Genomic DNA, 24,621 nt, shown 5'->3' with positions numbered 1-24,621 from the left:
GTAAAGCATTCTGATCTCTGTCATGCTGAGACACGGATACCTCCGGTCCAGAAGGACTAACATTAAAGTACTCTTTAACAGCTGCAAATAAGTCATTACTCTAGGAAGGAAACACAGTGTTAGTTTGAGCACCACTATAAAGAGAATCAAAGACTGATCCACCACAAAATTATCCGTTTGTAGGTTTATTTTATTACAGGTTACTCCCAGCTCATCTCTCAGAGAAGACAGATCAACTTCCATTTTTGTGTGCTCCATTCTTGATCTCAAGAATTAAGACTGAATCGTTGATTTCTCCTTTAAGATACCCACATGCGTAAGTATGGCTCCCATTTTCCCTCACTAGCCCATTCTTCACATAACTAACACTCCCCCCACCTTGGCCCCAGAAAGGCTGATTGGTAAATGTTTCTCCTAAATTGTAGATCTTTCCCATGCCATAAGTTAAATATCTTTTAATTTCAGGAAGAAGCAAAACCTGAGGTGGTCTCCCTCACGGACACCTGGCCCCATGAGGAGTCAGGACCTAAAATTGTCCAGGCCCTACCCCCAACTATTATACTGTAAGTAACGATGGAGAAGACAGGAAGGGTGGTGGACTTGCTATAATATTAAAGTCTAATCTCACGTGCTGCACTGATTTACCCCCACTAGCTAACTTTGAAAGTCTTACATTTCTGGTCTACTGCCCCCCCTGGACCGGCACTCCAATCTGCACAGACATTACCTGAGGTCCTTGCCAGTCTGGCAGCTTATAAAACCCTGGTCCTGGGAGACCTAAATCTACATTCTGACGAGCCCACTGATACCTTAGCCACCAGCTTTATGTCAAACCTTCCTGCCATTGATCTGATTCAAAAAGTTCAGGTCCTCATGTAAAGTGACCTCTGTTAGATGTAATGTTTACCAACAATCCCTTGCTACAGGTACAAGATCCTTTACCTGTTCTATGGAGTGGAGGAAGGATTACGGGGGGCAAAAGAAAATAAAACATCAGGGCCTACCATGCAGAAGTCAGATCTGCCCAAGCTGCTTACTATGAGAAGAATGAACAGAGATGCTAACTCCCCCAGGGGGAGTTTAAAATCACTAAAGCTCTGGTGCAACCCAATCCCAAAAGATCACTCTCTAAACCGTCCAATTCCAGGTGCAATGCCTTTGCTACCTATTTTGCATCTACAATTTCAGAGATTTACTGCTCCTTTCAAAAAGTGGAAAAAAACATTTCCATTTCTTCTAGTAACAGTAAGGAGACCATCTAACCCATCCTTTCCGACCCCTCCCCCCTTACTTGGAGAATGTTGCTGTTCTTTTTAGCAAAATCAGATCGGGTTCCCCACTTGATTCCCCGTCTCCAAGAATTTCTGGCCATGGGAAGAGCAATCCCTTTTCCTACCCTGCTTGAGATGGTCAATCTCTCCTTGGAGGAAGGAGTGGCCCTTCAGTCTTGGATGCAACCCACGGTCAAAGCCTTTCTTAAAAAGCCTATTCTTGATACCTCATGCCTGGGGAATTATTGCCCAATTCGCCTTGCTTCCAGGCATAAGAAAAGTAACAGAAAACTATGAGAATAAACATCTCTCTGAATTCACTGAGGCTAACTCCTTCTTGCACCACACCCAAACCGGTTTCCGGCCTAAACATAGTACCAAAACCACGCTCATATTGGTGGCTGAGAACGCTAAAAGGAGGCTGGACAAGGAGGTTTAGTTGCCATTATTCACTCAGCCTTTGACACCTTTGGCCACATTACTCTCTTGAATAGGACGGGAAAAGCCAGTGTCCAAGGGAAAGCTAGAAGCTGGTTATGCTCCTTCCTGAAGGATAGATCCTTCCAGGTCTTTAACAAGACCTGTTCCTCGAATATTTTGCTAGTAACATGTGGAGTTATGCAGGGCTCATCGTGTAGCTCTAAGTTGTTTAATGTCTATCTGCAACCCCTGGCTGATCTCATAACCCCCTTTGGGATTTCTATTATCTACTACCCGGATGACACCCAGCTGGTCTTTTTGCTCATCTCCTGATTCAGACCCCTTAGCTTCTACTCTGGGACCATGTCTGCCACTAGTAGCCAGCTGGATGAACAAATCCTGTCTTAAGCTTAACGGCGCTAAAACCGAGCTTATGATCCTTGGTAACAATCACTCTCCTCAAGGCGTCCTGGACTGTCTGGTATGTCTCGGCCCCCCTCTAGCCTCCAAAACGGCAAAAACAAACTTGGGGGGTTGGTTGAAGAAATCCTTGTCTATGGAAACCCAGATGACCAAACCTTCAGATAGTTGCTTCAGAATCCTTCACATGCTGCGCAAGATTCTGCCTCTCCTCCGCAAGTCTTTGAGGAGGCTGGTGGTCCAGGCTTTGATTCTTTATTGCATGGGTTACTGCAATCCTCTTTACCTAGGTGCCGGTGCCCGCACCCCTCCCACCAAAAGGTAGTCATTTGAAAAATACAAGTCATGCAGAATACTGCTGCGCACACGCTGTAGGGTATCGCCGGACAAGAATCAGCCAGACAAAGCCTGGTAGACCACCATTGGCTCCAAGCTGCCAAAAGAATTGAATTTAAAGCCTTGTGCTTCGCACTTGGAGCTTTACATGCGCGGGCCCTCACATTCTACGGCAGTTCCTCATCCCTCTATACCCCTAAAAAGTTACTTAGATCCATCAAGTCCCACCTGACAATCCTCCCCAACGTCAGAAGAGCTAGAAGTGGAGGACTGGCTTTCTGCCTCAACGCGGGCAAACTTTGGAATTCCCTCCCTCTGACCATCCAATCCATAGACAATGAGCTGTAGTTCCGCAAACACTTAAGACCTGGCTTTTTTAAGATCTGACCCTCTAAGGTGGCACCTCTGGCCTTAGTGGAATGCTCTTTCTCAACAATCCTTGGGATACCTATGGGTTACCATGCTCTTTAAAAATCCAAGCACATAGCATAGTTGAAAGCCAAAAATCTATGGAAATGCAATTAGTATTAACAAATGTTCTACGATTCTGTGTTCCTACACGTTTCCTGATAAAAAAAGGTACCCTCCTTGTGTGGCTGGGCTTTGAGGCCACAATAAATAGCTCCAAAAATACAAACTGGAAAAACCTAATTTTACCCAGTAAAACATGCTATTTAGGTTGAAGCTTACCAGACAGCACAGCTGTCCAGTTTACAAAGACTTCTTGGTGACATTCAGAAAGCTTCCCAGGGGATAAATCCCCGCCCATTACTTACAGTTGGATTTATATTTTGTAACTCATGGTAGCTTGCTTTCAATTTGCAGGCTTTATTTATTTTATGTCATCCAGTATATCCCTGTCCCTCCGCTGGAGCATAGCAGAAAACGAGTACTGGTTGAATAATACAATAAACAGGCCTTTAAATTGTGTTCTTATCTTGTCATATTTGCTGTGCATTCAAAGACAGATCAAATGTCAAGCACTGTCTTTCGAGGGAGCTTGGCGTTTACTTTTCCTTCTCTGACTCAAAGTGAGAGGATTTAAGTGACAATCACATTAGCTACTGGGGGTGTGCTACAGAGGCTGTACAATGTTATTTTATTTTAGCACACAACAAAAAGTAAATGTCTGTAAATGGACTGTGCCAATATTTCAGAATATAATAGAATTATGAAAGCACTAACAAAGCACTTTTTTGTAATTCTGAAGTGCTGTAGAAACAAATTTTAATACGAACAAAACAAATCAATACACTAGTTGATGCTATTTCCATGCATTATCGTTAATGCACTGCATAGTTTTATCAGTAAAACTGTATGCCTATGCAAATGTAAAGGTCCTTTCAATGAAAATGTGTTTTCTGTGATGGCATTGCACTACTACGCATGCATATTCCACTCTACACCATGCCATTCTACAGTGCCCTACTCTCCTCTATGCTATGCCACGCTACTCCATGCCACTCTATGCCCCTTAACTCTAACCCACTCTATGCCACCCCAGTTTACGACTCTAGACTGACATTCTATTCCACTCCACTCCACTCTAAGACACTTCACTCTAGGCCACTCTACTAGGATATGACACTCCACAATGCTCTACGACACTCCACTTGATGAGATTGCACTCCACTCTACGCTACTCTACTCTACACCACTCCACGGCACTTTACTCCACACTATACCCCTCCACTCTATGTCCCCCAACACTGCACACCCCTCCACTTGATGCCCCTCCACTCTATGCGACTCTATGGCACTCCATTCTACACCACATCACTCTACACCACTCCACGCAACTCTACTCCACTCCACTTCACTGTATGACATTCGACTGCACGACACATCCTAACAATTCTACTCCACTCTATGCAACTCCACTCTTCTCTATGCCAGTCCACTCTATGACACTCTACTCCCTCTACATTCTACATCCCTACCCTCCACAACATCTTATTCCAAGGATGCCTCTTTTGGGGTGGAGATATGGCCCAATATCAGGGTGGGACACCTCCAGCCCTTTGTTTTCCCCAAATGTAAAATCCTTGGTCACTGAGGTGATTGTGTCAGTTGCAGAACATCACATCCCATGGGCAGGCCACCTCATCATTACTGCACGCTTGTATTATGCTTCAGTAACCAGAAAAAGTAATTGCTAAAGTAATATCACATGTTCGATGTAGGCACATGAACCTGTTAAGCTATCACATCAGCTTGCACGACTCATGCTTTGGAGAATGGGTAGTGCAGTGGGGTGGGGGGTTGGGGGGAGGGCATTACATTCACATGGATTTATACTTCATTCCATGGATAATTCACCACGTAAACCTTCTTTACAATTTTATTTTTTGCCCTTTTTCCTAAGAGATGCTTGTCGGTATAGGTTATGATCTAAGTGAAGCCAGGGATACTTGCCCGGTATCTGAACACATCTCTAAATGCACACGTTTCTCCACAGGCCGATCCACGATGCAGTCTCTCTCACTCGTGCCCAGGCATGGAGCCAGTTATGTTCCAACACAAAGGCAAAAACTCTTGGTTATGCTAATGTCTGTTATACAATCAGTTGTTTTCATTTTTAACACAGCCTTTCTGTTTTTATTTCCTTTAATAATCAGTAGGGAATCATTAAAGCAGCACTAAAATATATTTTTAAAGTTATTTCTTCTTATATGTACTGTTTTAAGCCTGTACTGATAAGAGGAAAAAATATCGGCTTTAGGTGATTTTCCTATTTGTTGTACTGGTTGGGTCATTAAAATACAGGCAAAAAATGCAGCAGAATTACAACAATAAATGTCTGTCACAAAAAGGTGTTATTTTTGACTGCCTTCCCCCATCTCTGCTGTAGCAATGGGCATGGATCTTTTTATTTTCTGTAGCTGTACAGCAAAGCACGAGATAAGCTGTGGAGACATAACACAAGGCGACAAACCTTATCTTTAAATAGGAAGACTTCATATACACTTTAGATCCAAAGGAGTGCACTGATATTGCTTTTCACACTGGTCATTTTTGTGCTGTATGTTTGCTAGTCATAGATGTTTCTTAAAATTTATATATATATTTTTTTTTCCAGTTTTCGTGTTTCTGGGGTCAGTGGGTACAGATATCTCAGTGACTGCACCTACTATTAATTTGTGCTATCCCTCTTCAGGAAAGAACAAAGCTCTCATTTATTCGGAGGCCAGTTTTTTGTTTAAAATGCTGAAGATAATGTCATTAGGTCGAACTTACTGGTTGTGAAAGACATACTGTGGGCTTATGGAGAATATACATGTCATAGGTTTTTCTTTTGTATTTTTCTTTACCTACGCTGCATAGCATCTCTAAAAATCATTGGCAATGCCAATAAACCCCTTAAGTGAGACCTACTGACTGTCATTTAAAAAAAAATATGATTTAGGACCCAACAGGTTTCATGGTTAAAGTCAGTACCCTAACTGTATGTATTTATGTATATGGTATTTCTACAGTGCAAACATGGCAAAAAAGCAGCGGGACCTGTACATGATCAAAGACAAGCTCAAAGTCAACAATTAAAGGAGAGGAAGCTGGGTTGTGGGTGCTTAATGCATTGTGATGTAGGGGGCTTTAAAGAGGTCATTTTACAACTCTTTCCTAAATTGAAGCATCATTGGGGCAGTTCTAAAGGATACAGGGATTTTCTAGGTCCTGGGTGAATAGTTCAAAAGGTCTACAGTCTTATTTTTTTCCTTTTTACACTTCTTAGTCTCCAATATGATGGTGTCCTGGTTGTGGCCATACTATGATTTGTAAGGTGGCGGTCTGCATGTTGCAGTGTAATCTGAAGCCAGACTTGTAGTAGTGCTGGAGATGGTTATCAGTGATGAGATCATGAAGCTGAACATAGACTGCTTTTTTGCAGCTGAATGGTAGGTTAGTGATGGGCCACTAGCTGGGAAGGTATAGTTATAACTGGAAAGTTTTGAGCCATTCTGAATGCTCCTGGGAAGATGTATTCAGTGAGGGAGGCATTGACAATGGTAGGTTGGGGGTAAGAGAGCATCCAATGAGAGAACTTTGGTGAAGAACGATTGTAAGGCATCATCTTTATAAAAAGTGGCAATGAAGGAGTTGATTATGTCAGCCAGATCTGGTAGAGGTAGGGCTTTGAAGGCTGACCATTACAAGATTCTAAGGGAGGTTGTGGTAAGAGATGAAGCAGGCTTGGTATCGTTTATGTGCTACCATGTCATCTGGATTTTTTCCTGAACAAGCTGATAGCATTCCACTTTTCTGTGGAGTAAGAATAGGTGGATTGAACAGGAGGTTGATGCAGTGCTTGATTGTACTGAACAGCGTTGTTCTTCTGTTGCTAGCTTAATTGATGGCGATGGTATAATACTTTGCTTTTGTAGATGAGATGAGCTGTATGCATGTTGCTCAGAGAAACATCGGCATCAAGAGTTCCTTGGGAGTTCTGTTAAACAGGACCTAAGCAGCCAGAACTGCACAACTACATTAGGATTTTAAAAAGAAAGACCATGACTGAAAAATGGTGTACCTGATGACATGAAGCCATCTGGTAACCTCATAAAAAATGCAGTCTCTAATTATGCCCAGAGAAACCTCATCATTCCCCAGGTCGACTCTGAAAGGGTCATGAGCGATCTGTAGTGTTTTCCAAGCTTATTCTTGTTCACTGGTGTAATTATTCCTTTGAAACATATGCCTAAATAGTCACATCAAATCTGCTGAATTTAAGTGCACTCCGCTCCTCCCCTTTCGTATTGCAACTGCGTTGCATGTTTAAGTAACATGCATATGTCTCTCAGTTTTGACATATTAATAAACATACCTGATCATTACAGAGCTGAGTTCATTGGCCCGTCCTTTCTCTCCAGCTGCCATGAAGCACGGTCTATGACTGACACAGGGACTGTTACCTTCTTTAGTTCTACTAAATGTAACTCACAAAACAGACCTAAGCAAAAGTTGTGGCAGTCAATGAAATAATGTTCAGCAAAAACTACAAATATGTGGCACAAAATTTACAGTTTGGTGTCACTAAATGTTCTATCACAAGCTCCAATTTCCTGGGAGGTTCTGAATTAAAAAAAAAAAGAGAACGTGAGAAATGGCGTATTTTTCTGATTTTTTATTTTTTTTAATGGACAGTGATCAGCAGTAGAGAGATATTTATGTCTAAATGCTTATTTTCTGCACAGTACAGGTCATTACAGGAAAGACACTTTCTGCTAGTTTCTACATGTTCTGGGCTACATCATTTTGAATATGAACTTTTATGTTTGCTTTTAGTGTGTTTAATTTCCCACCACAGTCTACTTTTATTTTTGATGTCTGCATTCATAGTGCTATCTATTTTATATGAAGCAGCTAGATACCAACAATGTATGCAGTTTGAGGGATGTGTAATAGTACAACAGTACTGTAACAAATAAAGTATGCTCTACCATACGTTAAAAGGATACTGCAAATCATCTTGGCGTTCCATGAAATTATAAAGGAACTCTGCCTTTCGGCAGTGTTCCTCTATATGTTGTTATGGAACTCTTTGGTGAATTGCAATTTCGTTATAATATAGAGCAGGAGGTATTGATCCATAAGGAAACATAGTTTTTACCTTCTGGCTGGGTTTGCACTATAATCAAATTAGTGCACATATGAAAAATATGAAAATTGGTGCTAGCAGCCTGGTCAGATTTGTGGATAATGTTCAAACTCTAAGACCACTAGATATAAGGGCCGATGGAAAGAAGTGACTTCAACTCATTTTCTAGGGCTTTGGCTGTGTTTTCACACAATGTTGTGAGTCACATGCTTTCTCTATTTCTATTGTTGAGGACAATGATGGAACTGGTATGAATCACTGAATATATTTACGTATCTGAACAGGCATGGTTGTTTCCAAAGTAACCTGAATTTAAGGGTAGTCCCACTCTCAACCATCTGGGATAGAATAGCAAGATATCACCTGGTAATGACAGCGAGCTGTATAAGAGTATTACATTTAACAACAGAAGACAAACATCTAAGGCATAAATAATCTAAGCAGTCATTTTAGGAACATGTGAGGTTTCTAGCGAAGGCACTGTGAAAGACCAAAGCAATATTTTATACATTCACAGGCAACCTCAATTCTGTGTAACACTATTTTCTCAAACAGATATGGTTTTAAAATGCATAATACTTCAGTCAATTTTCATAAAAGGCTGATGTGGTGTTATATAAAGCACAAACATATTATGCATGTCCACTATTTGTATGGTCTGGAAATGCTCCCGGAATCTATGTGCCATTTACATTCGTAGGATTCTTGAGGACCAGAGTCAAAGTGATCTGTTGAAATTTATCAAGTTTTGCATTATGTAGACTTAACTCACACTGCGTTGTGGTGTGCAGGTTGGAGTAGACTAATGTAAAGATTAGATATGGATTATATTTAAGAGTGGTGGCTAGATCAGTATACAGCACTGATTGCATGAATGTTTGTGGTAAAGGACATTTATTGTTTGTTCTAGTCTGCAGGTGTGTGTGGTTGTCCACTGCTTGCCCTCAGATGGTTATGCTTTGGAGAATCTTTGCCCATTGTGTATATTTGATACTATTCTGCATGTGGGCATCGTTGGCGTAAGTTAACTACTTCAGGTTAGTTTGATAAAACAATATAGGTGTGTCAGTATAACTCGTACCACAGAGGTTGCAAATGATATGAGTAAATTGAGTGCATGATGCTTAAAGAGGTGTCTAATATGTACTGTTGGTGTAATGTGATGTGCAAGTAGAACTTAATTTGAATGTAATGTTTGGATGGCAAATGCACAGCAAGGCCTGGAGTCGTGTGGTTTGCCAATTACTGAATTACATAGGCCATGGAATTAGAGGCCAATTTTCTTTGAGGATTACGACAATACCCGATAAATTGACTGATAAGGATTCATAAATGTGGTACTGAATTTGTTTTGATTTTCAAAGAGTTTAGCCAGAATTCATTTTTGCCCTGATCCTTCCTGGACAACGGAAATAACATTAATTGTGGTTTTATTCTATTTTTTTATAGCACAATTACTAATGTTTTGATTGGATTTTGGTTCTTTCAGTCATGATATTTTAAGTCACAAACACAGCATTATACGAGAAACAGTACAAGTTAGTACTAATCCCTCTCAAATATCTTAAGCTAAAATAGAAAACTCAATATAATACACATAAAAATAAGTTTAGTTCGTGCTTTCTACTATAAATGAAGAAAAATATCAACATCACCTAGCTAATAGTTCAAGACACGGGCTGGTGAAGGGACACTTTAAACCAAACACAAAGCAAAAGTGATATCCAGCAATGGCAGAATTTGATTTTAAGCCAACAACTCTAAATAACTTGCACAGATCATTTTTCAAACTGGGGAAAGGGTACTTTGTAAACTATTCTGCTCAAAACTTGCCCCGGACATCAGATGAGTAGGCTTACTAATATCAAACACTGATGCCTCTGCCAGATATTGATGGCAGGAAGATGCTCTGAGGCTATAGCTTTGCTTATGCTCTCTCTTCCCTCCCCCATCTCAGAAAAGGACATGGGAAGGTTGAGAATATGGGACTAGGTTGAGACATGGGTGTTTTATGTGGGATCCTCCCTTCCTCTTAAAAAGTGATTTGTTAGTTTATTTCAACTGTAACTGTCTGAAATCTTAAACTGATGAAAAAGGGATAATAACAAAGTTTGTAAATAATAAACATAATAGATTATATTTGTTTACAGATCTTTTTCTTTTACTTACTAGCAAGGATTGAAATACATGGAGTGGATTCATCTGCACTTTGGCTATCCGCAGAAAAACAAAATCGTTTTTGAGATGGTTCTATTTTCTCTTCGGAGTCCACCACTTCATGAACTTTAAAACAAAATTAAATACTTGAAAGTTGGCAGAAACATCATTTGTCAAACTAGCTAAGCAATGTGGGCACAGAGATTAATGCACATTCACTGATTTTTTAAAATAAAATAACTTTTCCTGAAAACAATCAAAGAAACTCAATACATAGACAAACTTGAGAACACATCAGGAGGGCTTAGCTTACTCACAAAGTTTTAGGGATAGGGAAACCTGCTTCAATGTTCTGAATTATATAAGTAAAGCAATAGCCATCAGAAAGAGATTCAAGCTGGTCTTTCTGTGATAAAATATGGGTGGGAATGTATTGTCATATGCTGATGTGGATGAAAATATGTTATTATATGCTGTTTAAATATTGAATGTTTTATTGTTTTATGGAAATGAAGGTTTTTATACTTTCTCATTTTATTATTCGGAAAAATATTTTATTTGTTTTTATTTCTGTCTTTTATGGCCTATGGCAGAATAAAGAAAGTATGACTGACAGACAGACAATACATAGACCAAATGATGCATCAAACATATGTTCCGGGTATCATGTACCTTTGTTGCTCTCTTGTCCAAATTACCTTATCTATAGGATAATTTGCTGGATGATTTACCGCCCTCTTTCTGAGTTTTACTGCACCAGTAGATACATTTCAATTCTGATTTGAACTGAATTCTTCTATAGCAAATGTTCAAAAATTAAAAGTATTTTGTTTATCTTAAAACATAGAATTTTGTAAAAAAAAAAAAAAAAAAAGTATTCTAAGAAAAAGCTGAGAAAAACTGGATTCTCTCTCAGCTTCTACTCACATCCTGTGTCTGCAGCTATTTCACTCAGTGGCTTTCCTCTAACTGTCACGTCTTACTCTGGTCAGACCTAAACTCTACCTTGACTCAATCACAAATGGCTTCAAACTCGCAAATACTAAATAGAATCTTGCAGTCAGCCACCAGCGCTTATTTATGCTCCCTTACATAACCAATTAAAATGTCAGTTACTATGTTATGCGCCACTGTACATACTAAGTGATTTAACACATCTATTAAATACTTATGTTAAGTCTCCAAGCCATACCATTACTGTAATTGACATTCTGGACTAACAGTATATGTCAGCAATACAAGTGGGGAATGTATACACAAAGCAGTATACATTTAATTAACTTTGGAAACAAAACAACTTAAAGGTGGTACACAGACACTGAACACCACTATTCAGATTCTCTGCTATCTACACACACACACTTAGGGCCAGATGCATCAAAGGTTTTAACCCATTCTATGTCTATGGGAAAATGTGTTCATACATATGGCTCTTAATGCCCAACACCCACACAAAACTTGATGCAACCCTATATCCGCTATTGGTGCATTTTATAGACACAAACCTCCATACATCACGTAGAGCAAGAGAATCACAAAACACCTCCACACCAAGTTACTCAGACCCAAAGATAAACATATTCAGATCCTTATACACATGTATTTCTGTGTTTCTTTTCTAATGCACTCTTACTGCTTAGTACGCTTTATGGTGCCACACAACAAACGTATGCTGATAACAGTTAGGAGAGGATATATTTTATGACGCTTACCTTTGGACATGGTTGTGTGGTTTTCTCGCAGAGGAAAAAAAAAAGAGCATGGAACAAAGTAGTGGCCTGGTCGAGGTCAGCAGCCCTTTTGAAACTATGCATGTACACCAGGGCCACAGGTTTATGCAAAGAGGACCTCTGATTTATAGATGTACTTGTGTATGTGTAAAGACAAACATATCGATCAGGCTTTTGAACTAACAAAAGTAAAGTAACCATATTGTCGCCTTAGTTGTCCTGCCTGCTGATGAGATCAACAGCAAAAGAAGCCCACTCAGCTCCCTCAACAGCTTTCCAACATCACTTGCATGGGCAGTTTCTGTTTCATTGTCTGCATAGACATCAAACATATTTAAAAGCTACAGAGATCTGACATCACCACACTTGTACGACTATGGAGAGTACATTTATGAACCCACTTTCTCCAATGTTCAGCCTAAGGGAGGCAAAAGACATATTCCATACTTTGTGAAATATTACAAAACCTTAAACAGCTACGCAAAACAATAAATTATATGGGTTTGCTGAGTTTTTCTTTATATCTGGTACTGGTCTATATTACCAGATGAAGGGTGCCTGTGATGACCACTTTCCCACTGCCCAGCATAGAGGAGTCTTGGGGAATAAATGCATCTCCTCCTCAACAGCACTTTTCTAGAAACAGAAGAACAATGTTATCCTCTGGCTATTGTAATTGAAACAACTCACCTGTTGTGTGGTCTTTTGTTGAGCGAAACCAGAAAGTTTTTTTTATGTACCTTCTTTCAAATTGAAAGAAAATCAGTCAGCTAGAATGGTGTGAGCTTAGAAGATTCCCTCCAAATGACATCATAAACCAACCGAAAGACAGGGAATTCTCTACCATTCATATATGAAAGCAGGATATAAGGAGGAGCGGAACAAGTGGTTCAAGTAGGTTGCCTTATGAATAATTGGGCTTTGACTCTAAAGTGCAAGATTAGCCTATAAACAGTTAGAAATATCCATTCTTGAAAATCATGCAGTGGTAGACTATCATACATGTTTATCTGGTCAAAGGATGAGGAGATGCAGCTCCAGCAGTCAAGCTATATAAGTGGATTAAAAACTTCATGTGCTTGCAGCCAGAGTTTTGAAAACACATTGTTAACTAGGATAGACACAGTATTATTTGATTGAGATTTGGCACAGAACACAAATAATTTATTTGGTAAATATTCTTCCGAAAGAATAGAGGGCTGGATTTAGACAAAGCCCATAAAGAGCTTTGAAAGGCAGCCCATAGGCAGTCCCAACATGTGCTGGTCCTTACAACAGCAATCTGCAAAAAGGTCGATGCAGCCAGTCAGGCCAGGTACACTCAAAAGAAGTGCATGCCAAAAAAGCATGTTACATCTGTACTTGGAAGAATGATGCCAAGTTCTACTTAGGAAATACTAGACACCCAATGTATCTATATTGTTCCAGATTAATACACTGCTCTGGCCACCAGCTAATCTAAATCTCCTTCATATCTATCAGAGACAATGATGAAATAATAAAACTGGAGGAACTGATGGCAGATATCCATAGTCCTACGATTATGATGATGAAAGATTTCTTTAAACATGTATGACAGGAATTCTGCACAGTGCGCTTCTTCCTCGAAAGCTAAATAGATGGACCCAAGGCCACTGTGTTTGTGCAATTATCTAATATGCAGAAAACCATGCAACTGCAATGCGGGACTGCAGAAAAAATGAAACATGATAAACTCAGCATTCAAATGATCACTGGAGCACTTTCTATGTCAGTGTTTTATGCCCTTGTTTTCAATGGCCTCTGCCTACACTTCACACACCTACCTCAAGTCCTGGCAAATGAGAACAAAAAGAAAATATGAAATAAGGAATGTGGCTGTGATGGGAGTCTATAATCCGGGTTAGTCAATGGCTTTCATATGCTTTCATAAGGTTTGGAATTTAGACAATGGTAAAGCATGTACATAAGTAAAACAAGACAGTATGAAAGCCCACAGTGTTACTGCTTCTGCTACACAGCTCTAAGTGTAACCTACAGGTCAAATATTCAAATCCCAGCCGGATGACGAGGTATTGGAACCATCTGTGGTTGATAAAGGAAGTGTTAGTGATCTGCCCAGCCCAGAGATAATCTTGGTTATAGAATACACTATGTAAATGCTTACTAATGTTACAATTACAAAATGGCTTAGCAGCATTTCAGGGGAGAAAGAGCAGGAGATAAAAGTCTATGACCAATACATTACAGGACACAAAAATAATATGGCAAAAACATTACCATTACTCAACATACCAGTTTGAGGGCAACGAAAAACAATGTTTCCTTCTGTATTTCGAATTAGGGTCACAGAGTTCACGGTTTCTACTGTAACTGTTTCAGATTCTGCTGCAACTGTGCTCATACTCAATCTAAACAACATGGGATAAATCAGTGTAAAGGGTTTTTATTTAATTTGTTTTGTCAAACGACATACTATTCTCATACAAAATGGCTTTTATCCAGTACAGATAACATGAAGAAAGTACTTAAAGCAGGCTAGGAAGCAGCGTTATTCAAAAAGCATTAATTGTCGAACTACAAACAGGTTTTATATGCAGAGATGCAACAAAATAAACGAAGCAGCACTGCACAAAATGCAGGATTACTTATTGATTATCTTCAATGAGCAATATCCAGAAGTGTGTGGGAGGAATGAAACATTATTAGAGTTCCATGAAATATGACATGCAATTGCTACTTGAACAACAATATATAATATTTCTCGGTGTAGGTCTCACGACTACCCTGAAATCTGGCATGTTTCATTTATTTAGTAGAGCTGCAGTCAAGGTCTTTTTCACCATGAGATCATCATATATATGAGAGAAAACAAAGATTTATGCGGAATAATCAATTTCTGAGGACATGAAGTGAACACCCGCCCCTGCAGAATAACGCAGTCATTTCACACTGGATTCCCTACTAGGACTACTTTTTAAAAGTGTATTCTATTGTTTGGTTTTCCTGGGTACTGGGCGGCACATGCTACAGACTACTGACAAACTGCTTGTAAAATTAAAACAAAAAAATACACACAACATGGCTCTGGTGCTGGAATTGTTACCCATATGTGGAATGCTGTTTACTTGATCAGGGGGTGTTAACACAGGACACAGCAAAAATCCCAGATTGGATTCGAATTTGGATGTTCACCATGAGGCTATGAACAATTCCTCTTAGTACTACTTAGACTGCATTCAAGGCTAGAGATGTCTTTGTCTTAGCTTGAGGGAGCCTTGTTAGGTCAAAGCCTACCAGACAGCACAGCTATATGGTCCGCTTACATCATCTTGGGGAAATTCTGAAAGCCTCCCTGGGAATGCATTCTGCCCACTGCTTACCATTGGCTTTGTGATTTTTAATTCACATTTGCTTGTTTTCTATTTGCTGGTTGTGATGATTAGGATGACCAGCTTGAATTTGTCTCTTCTGTTGCCCATCCCCTGTTTACGGTATTCTTTGGAGTACTCGCTTTCTGCATACAGGCCTTTAAATCGTGTTCTTGTCATATTTGCTGTGCATTCAAAGGAAGAGGTCAAATGTCAGCCTCCGTCTTCCAGGGAGCTTGGCGTTCACTGAAATTTTTTCTAGCTATCGCATCTAGAATTTTCAATTCTATTAAGGACACGGAGGCAAGGACTACGCTTCTCTTTCCATGCTTTAATAAAACTCAGCAGCCAATAGGAAAGACATTTTGTAAGAAACTACAAATCCCATGAACCCACCATAACATATGATTGACCATAGAGACCAGCCCAATAAAACCTTTGTGAACAAACGTCTCTTCCTCTTTCTTTGCACATAGACACAGCTGATTCACTGATGCCGAAAGTGTTACACAAGAATAAAATTAAAGTCCAGTAAAACAACGGAACTTCTGAACCAGAATGAAGAAACATCCATAACAAAGTGGAAGAGGAGGAGTCTCAAGGAGGTATCCAGTTGATGAAAGGCAATCATTTGTCCTCTTGACCTAAATCAAGAAGAAGAAAAATATAGCCATAAACACTGTCTTGTGTATAAATAAACAAAGTTAAATCACAATTGTTTTTTTTTTATTTTTTTACATATAATACAATGTTAATATCAGGGTGGGAAAGAAATAATAAAATCACAGAAAACACTATGCAAAATACATATGTACAAGAAATCCTGAAAGACTTAATTATGAAATTTCAAACAATGGGAGGGATAATCTTTGCCTCCGTGTCCTTAATAGAATTGAAAATTCCAGACGCGATAGCTAGTAAATTTTTCATTCTATGTCAGGGCTGGAGGCTCTGATTATGCTAGTTTAAAGTCTTGCCATTACTATTGATGACACATCCAAAATAGGTTTATAATAAAACCTTTTAAATGTGGAATCAGAAGACCAATCAGCTATGCTCAAAATGTCCTCTAATCGAGAACCCGGGGCAAAGGTCTTTGATGCCATATCACCCCTCACAGAATGTGTGCCAAATTTGGATACATCAATGCCTGCTTCTGACAAAATCCATTTCACCCATCTGGCTAGAGTTGCCAAAGCAACTGGTCGAAATGGTTTCTAAAGTGAAATAAGCAATTGACCCGACATATCAGATCGAAATTCAGCCGTACTCACTTCATAATCCTTCAAGCATTGTACTATGCAGAGCTTGTTTTTATAAGGAAATGCTGGATAGGAAAGCAACCTGGTATTGCACTTAGTTCTTCTGGATATGATAAATGAAACACCTTCAGGAGAAAATCTTCTCCCTGCCAAATCTAGAGCTTTAACGCCAGACACTCGTTTACAAAATATGAGACAAAGTAAGCTGGTAAGCTTAGCAGACAGCTGTTTCCAGGAGATATATTTATTGAAAGGCCAGGAATCCAAAAAACTGTAGAGCAATGTTAACGTTCCAAAGCTCTGAGTATTTGGGTAAAGGGGATTTTAACATCCTAATACCTCGAATCAATTTCCAAACAATAAGTAATTGACCAACCGTCTACCCTCAATTAACACATGTCTGGCCAAAATGGCTGAGCGAAAATTGTTAATAGAATTATAAGCCAACCCTGAGGCGGCCAAGGAAGCTAGGAAATTCAAGATCAAAGTGCAATCGGCATTAAAGGGATCTGAACCCCGTGAAGAACACCAACTACACCAGCGTCTCCAAGCTGAGGCATAGAGTTTATGTGTTTTGGGGACCCAGGATTTACTGACGAATTCCTGAGCTTCGCGCCGAAAGACCTGGGAGGCTCCAGTTTTGCCTGAAAGACGCCAAGCTAGTAGAGACAGTTGACCTGATAGGATCAAAGGATGAGGAAATCTCCCCAGATCCAGAAGGAGATTCCAACACCAGGGCAAGAGGCTGGGTAGAGCACAAGCCAGCTCCATAATGATGGGAAACCAAGGTTGGGCTCTCCAATATGGGGCAATCAACACCATTTCTGCCTCCTGTCCCTGAAGATGTGCTAGGACCCTGGGGATCATTACAAAAAGAGGGAATACATAGGAGAGGAATGGAGTCCAATCTTTGAGGAAAGCGTCCGTCGCTCTCACTCCCGGATCCGGATGCCAACTGAAGTATGTCGGAAGTTGAGTGTTCAGACATGAAGCAAAAAGGTCAATTGTGCACGGACCCCATTTCCCATGACAGTTCTGAAAACTCGAGGATGCAATCTCCAATCACTGGCATCCCTCAAATGACAGGAGTGCCAGTCCGCTATCACATTTCGTTGACCCTGAAGGTACTCTGCTGTCACTGAAATGTGGTTCTGAAGACAATAATGCCAAAAATCTTTGGCAATCTCCATCAGTAAATGTGAACGAGTTCCTCCTAATTTGTTCACATACCGAACCGCTGAAACATTGTCCATCCTGAGCAGAATGCAACATTTCACTTTGCCCACTGTGAAGCTGCGAATAGCAAAGGAACCCGCTAAGAGTTCCAGGCAATTGATATGCATCAACAGCTCCTCCTGAGACCAACGACCCCCGGTGAAAAGTTGGCTGCAACAAGCGCAACAAGCGCCCCAACCCCATAGACTGGCATCCACCTCTATGACTAGGTCTGGGGAACAGGGGAAGATGGCCCTGCCGTACAATGCGAGTTAACCACCAAGCTATCTCGATTCTCACTATCTCGATTCACGCTTCCTCTGATAGGGGAACTGACTGAGAATAGGACAAGCCCCTGTTCAAGTGCATAATCTTCAGACATTGGAGAGACCTGTAGTGCAGGGGCCCTGGAAAAATCGTCTGATTAGAAGAAGCTAGCAGTCCCACCAGACGAGCAAGGGATCGCAAGGATACAGTCGTCTTGGACAATGCTAGTCTCAATTCTCTCTTGATGTTCTTTACCTTCAGTTGGGGAAGAATCAATTGAGCGGAAGGGGAGTCCACCAAAAAACTTAGGAATTCTATAGATTGTGAAGGGATCAGGATGGATTTTTAGACATTGATAACAAAACCCAATTCCTGAAGGAGAGAGATCGCCTATTCCAGGTGGAGCATTACCGTTTCAGGAGACTGGGACATAATTATGATGTTGTCCAGATAAATGATCAGATGAACACCTCTGGCTCTCAGACATTCCACCACCGGTCTCATCAGCCTCGTGAAACACCACGGAGCCGACGACCGACCGAAGAGAAGAACCTTGAATTTGTAAATCCTTCTCACTCAATAATTCTCACCTGTAGGAGAGAGAGGAGTCCTGGATGGTGTCGGCTGCACCCCTGAACCTTCCTCTACGAAAGCGGCCTCTGAAGGACCGTCTTGAAGGGTAGAAGGTGGAGGTTTGATCTTGATAGCCACCTCTACTCCTATGGCCTTGGATGCTGTCTCCAGTGGGATTCTGATATCTGTGGCCGAACGGTCGCCCCCTGAAGCGTCCGGCCCGGGAAAAAAAAAGAGGACGAAGGGCTCTTTTGATTGAACCCTGAGCTTTATCCAAGCTGGAAAAAGTGGCAATAAACTTTGACAGTTCCTTCAAGAACGGGGCTCTGAAGAGGTCTTGGGCCGTAGGGCCCGCTTCAGAAGATGCAAGATCTGCTAACTTAGGGTCCAGTTTCATCAGGATAGAATGGCGCCGTTCATTTGAAATAGCGCAGTTGGTATTACCCAAAATGAAATTCGCCCGTTGCAACCAGCCAATAAGGGTTTCCGTGTCCATAGGAGTATTGGATTCTTTCGCTTGGTAAGCTAGTTCCACCTGACAGGCCTTCCAAGTCTAAGAGTTTATCCTGACAGGATTTCCAGGCCCTGTCAATTCCCTTCTTAGGGTCTTTTGTGTTCTTCTTCAGGTAAGTTACCATAGATGGATCTACTTCCGGAGTCTCTGTTACCTTGTCAGGGAGAGCCGGTCTGGGGCATTCCGAGCGCAAGCGTGCGTGCACCTCCTTATCAAACTCTTGTCTAATGTGATCCTTCACATAGTCTGTTACTTCAGGGGGAGGAATCCAAGCAGTAGATCTGGGATGGATAATTTCTCCCGGTTCAAAAGTCAAAAGTTTTGCTTGTTTATTTGCAGAGGTATGATGGATTTTCCCTTTGCGCTTTGGCGGAGGTTGGGGGTCGCCCTTGGACGAACTTCGAGATGAATCAGCATCAGAGTCATCCGTTAACCCATCTGTGCGGGGATCTGCAGGCATACTATAAGGGTGTTCAGTAGCCAAAGAAGCCACTAGTTTCTCGAAGGCTTCAGAGTGAATGTCCTTAGAAGGTAGAGTCCTAGACCCTTCAATCATGCCCCCTGTGCGGGGAAGCCAGACTTGCTGTTGCACAAATCCGTAAAGGTGGTGTTTTAAAGGGGTTATAGCCTTGGGTAGTGCATCATTAACGGTCTGGCGCACATCTGCGTCCAACACATGCACAAGGTCTTGTTCAAAAGAACTAGGGTGAGTTTCCTCAAAATAGTAACTTTCATCCCCTTCTTGATACTCTTCATACATGGTTGGTAAAGGGTTGCACAAGCTGCCCCAGAGTAAAAACAAATCACCACTGTTGAAAAACAGGGGGACTTAAGGGGGTGAAGCTTACAAATATAACCCCAATGCAGGTGTAACAAATTGTTTAAATGTGGAGGGAGCACCTGCGGTAAGCTCTAGGCTAATGCCTATGACAACATTTTACAACCCTGACAGTATGTTTGCCAGGGCGTTCAGAGGGAGCCAAAGGCTGAGGAGAGAGGAGGCCCGAATTGTAAGTGCTCTCAAGGGGAAGGCAGAGGCCCAGAGCACGCTGGTGTCAGGACACGCTGGTCATTAAAGACGAGTGAGTCAGCAAGCCCTCAAAGCAGAGGAAAAGACACTTGCCGCATCGATGCGTGCAAAGCCCTCAATAGACATAAAAGTGGGACTGCGCAACCAAGTCGCGCGGTCCCGGCTCCCAGCAACAAAGCTCCCACTCCACGAAAGAGGTGGGTGGCTAGCCACCGCCGAGCGTCTTATAACTTCAAAATAAAGCAGTGAGCAGCGCAAAGGCAGCGCGAAACATACATAGAAACGTAAATAAACATTTATGCAAGAACAAAATATCACTGTAACGCGCTAAGGCAAAATTACTTAATTGGCTGCGGTGCAGCAAAGAAAGAGGAAGAGACATTTGTTCACAAAGGTTTTATAGGGCTGGTCTCTATGGTCGTTCTTATGTTATGGTGGGTTCATGGGATATGTAGTTTCTTACAAAAAGTCTTTCCTGTTGGCTGCTGAGTTTTATTAACACATTGAAAGAGAAGCATAATCAGAGCCTCCGGTCCTGACATAGAATTTTTTTCCTCCGACTTCAAAGAGAGAGGTTTTATGAGACAATCATGCTAGGTAATGGGGCTGTGCTGGAGGAAGGCTGTACAATGTTATTTTTTTCTAGCACTTCACAAAATGTAAAAGTCTGTAAGTGAACTTGCAGATATTTCAAAAGTAGGAAAGTACAAACAAAGCAAATTTTTGGGTAATTCTGAAGTGCTTTGAAACCATATTTGAATATGATCAAAATAAATCACTACACTAGATGATGGCAGTTCCACACCTTATCATCTGTGCGCTGTATACTTTTATTAGTAAAAATGTATCTCGGTACAATTGTAATGGTCATTTCAATTGAAGGTGTTCTGTCTGTAACGGCAGTACGCTACCACACCGTTCATACTCCACATTGCACTTTACCCTGCACCACTCCAATCTACGCAACTGCGCTCTACGCATCTCTACTCTACTCCAGTTTAGGCCACTCTACTCTGCACTACTCCACTCTCCAATACCTCATTCAATGCCAAAGCACTCTACTTTATACCAATCCACTCTATGCAAATCCACTCTAATTTACTCTGCAACACCGCACTCAACACCACTCCACACGACTGCACTCTACCGTGCGCCACTCCACAACAACCTACTCTGCCTCACTCCAATTTGCACCACTATAATATAAGCTGCACCACTCTCCTCTATGCCACTGCAATCTACTCTCACCACTGTACTCTAACACTGCGCTTTGCACCAATACACTCTACACCACATCATTCAAAATCAATGCACTCTACACCAATCTACTCTGCACCACTGTACTCTATGCCACTATATGCACTCCATGCCATTGCACTCTACGCCAGTGCACTCTACTCTGTACCACTTAACTCTACAGCAGTGCACTCTATGCCACTGTGCTCTACCCTGCACCACTCCACTTTACCCTGCAACACTCCACACCGCTTCTTTCTACTCTGAAACAATCTACTCTACGCCACTGCACTCTTCTCCACTTTGCACCACTCCGCTCTATGCCTCTGCACTCAACACATTGCAATCTATGTTGCACCACTCTACGCCACTGTACTCTTTCACCACTCTGTGCCACACCAATGAGCTCTATGCCACTCTAGTCTAAACCACTGCACTCTACATCACTTTACTCAGAACTAGTGCACTCTATGCCAACTACTCTGCACCACTGCACTCTAATCCGGACCATCCTACGCCACTGCACTCTACGATACTTCATGCTACAACAATCTACACCATTGCACACTACCTCATTGCACTCACTGCCACTCTATTCTACTCTACATCATTGTTCTCGGCACCTCTCCACTTCACTCTAGGTCATACTACGATACTCCACTCAATGACACTCTACTCCACTAACCTATACTCTATGCAACACTATGATGCTGCACACAACGCCCTCTACACCACTCCATGCCACTTTACCCCCACTCTATTCTATGACACTACTCTGCCCCACTGTACAACACTCTACTCCACTCTATGCCATTCCACAACAATCTACTCTGCTCTACGGCAATCTACTCTACTTCACTTTGCACAACGCTTTATGCCACTCCACTCTACAACACTCTTCATCATTCAACTCTACAAAACTACCCACCCTACACCCTTACACTCTACAACACTCTACTCCCTTCATGACCCTCCACAACACTCAACTCTACGCCACTCTATAACTCTCTCTTTTTCGGCACTAACTTTTAGCCATGCTGAACAGCAGCCACAATGGCGTACAGCACGGCTAAAACAAAGCCAAGAGCTCTTGCATAGGTGAGACCTAAAGGCTTTGCCAGTACTTGTTATTCTGGTGAAATTATTCTTCTAACACATTCATTTTCAACCCCATTCCCACACTTTGGGGTACTTTGCCCTTATATCTGTGCATTCAATTCAAACACAAAACGTTTGGAAAAGAGCTAAAAACTTAGCTATTCTCCTCATTTATTACTCAGTGATTTTCCATGATCTTTCTAGTGCCGAGGATACATCTTGAGGTCATTCTTATGCTTTACAAAATCCCAATTCATTCACATTTGTATGCCTCCAGTACCTTAACTATATTTTAAGCATAACAACACTGCATGCTTTACGCAGAATCACTGTACTCTGCTTGCATGTCATTCTTCAACATCTGATCTTATAGTGTTGTCATTGGTCTCCTGCGTGAGCCTCTCAAAATATTAATCTAGAGTTTCAGTGATGGACCTTTCCTGGTTTATGCAAGTACTACAACAGGTTCATCAGACACCTTGCTGAAGTTATGGAACCTCTATCCCATCTTTTACATAAGGGCCAGGATTTGTTAGGCGTCACAAACAGCTGCGGGTTTTTAACCACAGGAAGGAGTCCATTGTCTCAGATCCAACTCTGAAACCCTTTCTTATTAACAAAATTGACATTATCACCATCAATGTGGTGCTTATGGTTTGGGGTTGTTCTTTTGAGTCACAGGCTTTTAACCACCTTGAATGCAAATATGTGGTGGTAGAGACAGAGTTATTACTCTGTGTTTGGGCTGCCACTCAATCACTTAACACATATCTAGGGAACATATTTGTTTAGAACGCATTGCAAATTATATGGTAGCATTTTATCACCTGGGGATGATCTCAACTCCACTTTGAGGATAGCTCAGTTGAGTTCCAAACTGCAGGAATAGTATTGTGACTGTTGGGACAGAAAAGTCTTCTGCATGGCTAAAGACCTGTACCCTTGCCCTGAGTGCCCAACTGTACTGTGGCTTTGATCCCAAAGCTGATGTTTTGCATGTGCACCATGTCATAGGCCCGTCTTACAGTTTGCTACCTTGCTGGAAAAGGAGGGCCGCCCAAAGCGATACCCTGTTAGTGGTGGAAGGTTTCCGCCTTCACCAGGAGTTAAACAGCACAAGTGTCGTGGTGGCAGCATACCATGTAGTGATAAGTAGTAGTGAGACCATCCCTTTTACCCAGTCACTGCAGTGAGGCCTACAGGCTCATTCACCTTTTCAAAGGTTCCACTGCTATTTACTTAACTTACTGTTGGCCAACATCAGGTAAATGTGAAGTGCTGCGCAGAGCAGTTGTATTGACTGCCTGGATGTATGTGTGACTGGGAAGGGTACAGCACAGGGATAGAGCAGTACTGCATAGGACATGTGGGATGAGTGCATGTACTGGGTGTATGTTGAGGAATATATTACATGAAAGATACAGCGCTGTGCAGTGCGTGCGCAATAAAAGCATGTGATGGGTGTATGTTTGCTAGCATGAAGTACAATACATGAAGAGTACATTTTTGGGCAGGGTGCACACGGCGAGTGTGAGCATTGGCAGTGTGTGTTTGCAAATAGCACACCCTGGTAAAATACAGGGAGCAAGGTCCAAGAGACTCCCTGAGCCAGGTGTGAGAAGAACATCAGGTCATCATCCTTGTGCAAGAATGGTCTGGCAACCCCTGTATGCCAGGAGAGGACCACCGTTATCTAAGCCATGAGAGGAGCACTGTGCGGGAGGCGCCAGACCTGCACCACCTTGCAGCGATGACTCCGTATGCCAGAGGAGACCACCATTGAACTTATTTGGGCCAGGAGCATGAGATTTCTGTCCGTTGATGTCAGAGACCTCGTATTCCAAGAGGGGATGCCATAGTGAGGGCCATTTTACCAGAAGATTCTATGCTCAATGGTGAGTAACGCAGCCACCCTGTATGCCAGGAGGAGTTGCGGGTACCACTGTGCCAAGTGTTCGACTTGAGGCCCAGAAGAGAGGATTACTGCAGTGAACGGTGAGTCAAGCCCGCATACTGCACCTGATTGACACCCGAGGACTGCAGGGAAGCAGAAGAAGATATCCCATCCTTGTTGGAAGCTGTAGAATCCACCACCAGCCCTATCCTCCATAGTTAGGGAAAGAGGGACTTACCTCATGTATGCTGA

General features: G+C 41.7%; 1 protein-coding gene across 3 annotated transcripts in view; it reads right to left on the bottom strand.

The window, feature by feature from the left end:
- Positions 1-24,621, bottom strand: part of DMTF1 (cyclin D binding myb like transcription factor 1) — a 330,757-nt gene that overhangs the window by 280,189 nt on the left and 25,947 nt on the right. The window contains exons 2-3 of one of the 3 annotated variants that reach the window (XM_069228717.1): positions 14,205-14,320; positions 10,213-10,326 (exon numbers count right to left, since the gene is read on the bottom strand). The exons of 1 other annotated variant lie outside the window; for it this stretch is intronic. In XM_069228717.1, the coding sequence (XP_069084818.1) occupies positions 10,213-10,326; positions 14,205-14,320 (230 nt within the window). The remainder of the gene's footprint in view (positions 1-10,212; positions 10,327-14,204; positions 14,321-24,621) is intronic. One more of the 3 variants, XM_069228718.1, reaches the window with a different exon arrangement.

The sequence above is a fragment of the Pleurodeles waltl genome, chromosome 4_1, assembly GCF_031143425.1.
Source record: "Pleurodeles waltl isolate 20211129_DDA chromosome 4_1, aPleWal1.hap1.20221129, whole genome shotgun sequence".
NCBI classification, from domain to species: domain Eukaryota; kingdom Metazoa; phylum Chordata; class Amphibia; order Caudata; family Salamandridae; genus Pleurodeles; species Pleurodeles waltl.
Note: the sequence above shows the minus strand (reverse complement) of the source record. Positions and strands in the feature narration are given on the sequence as shown.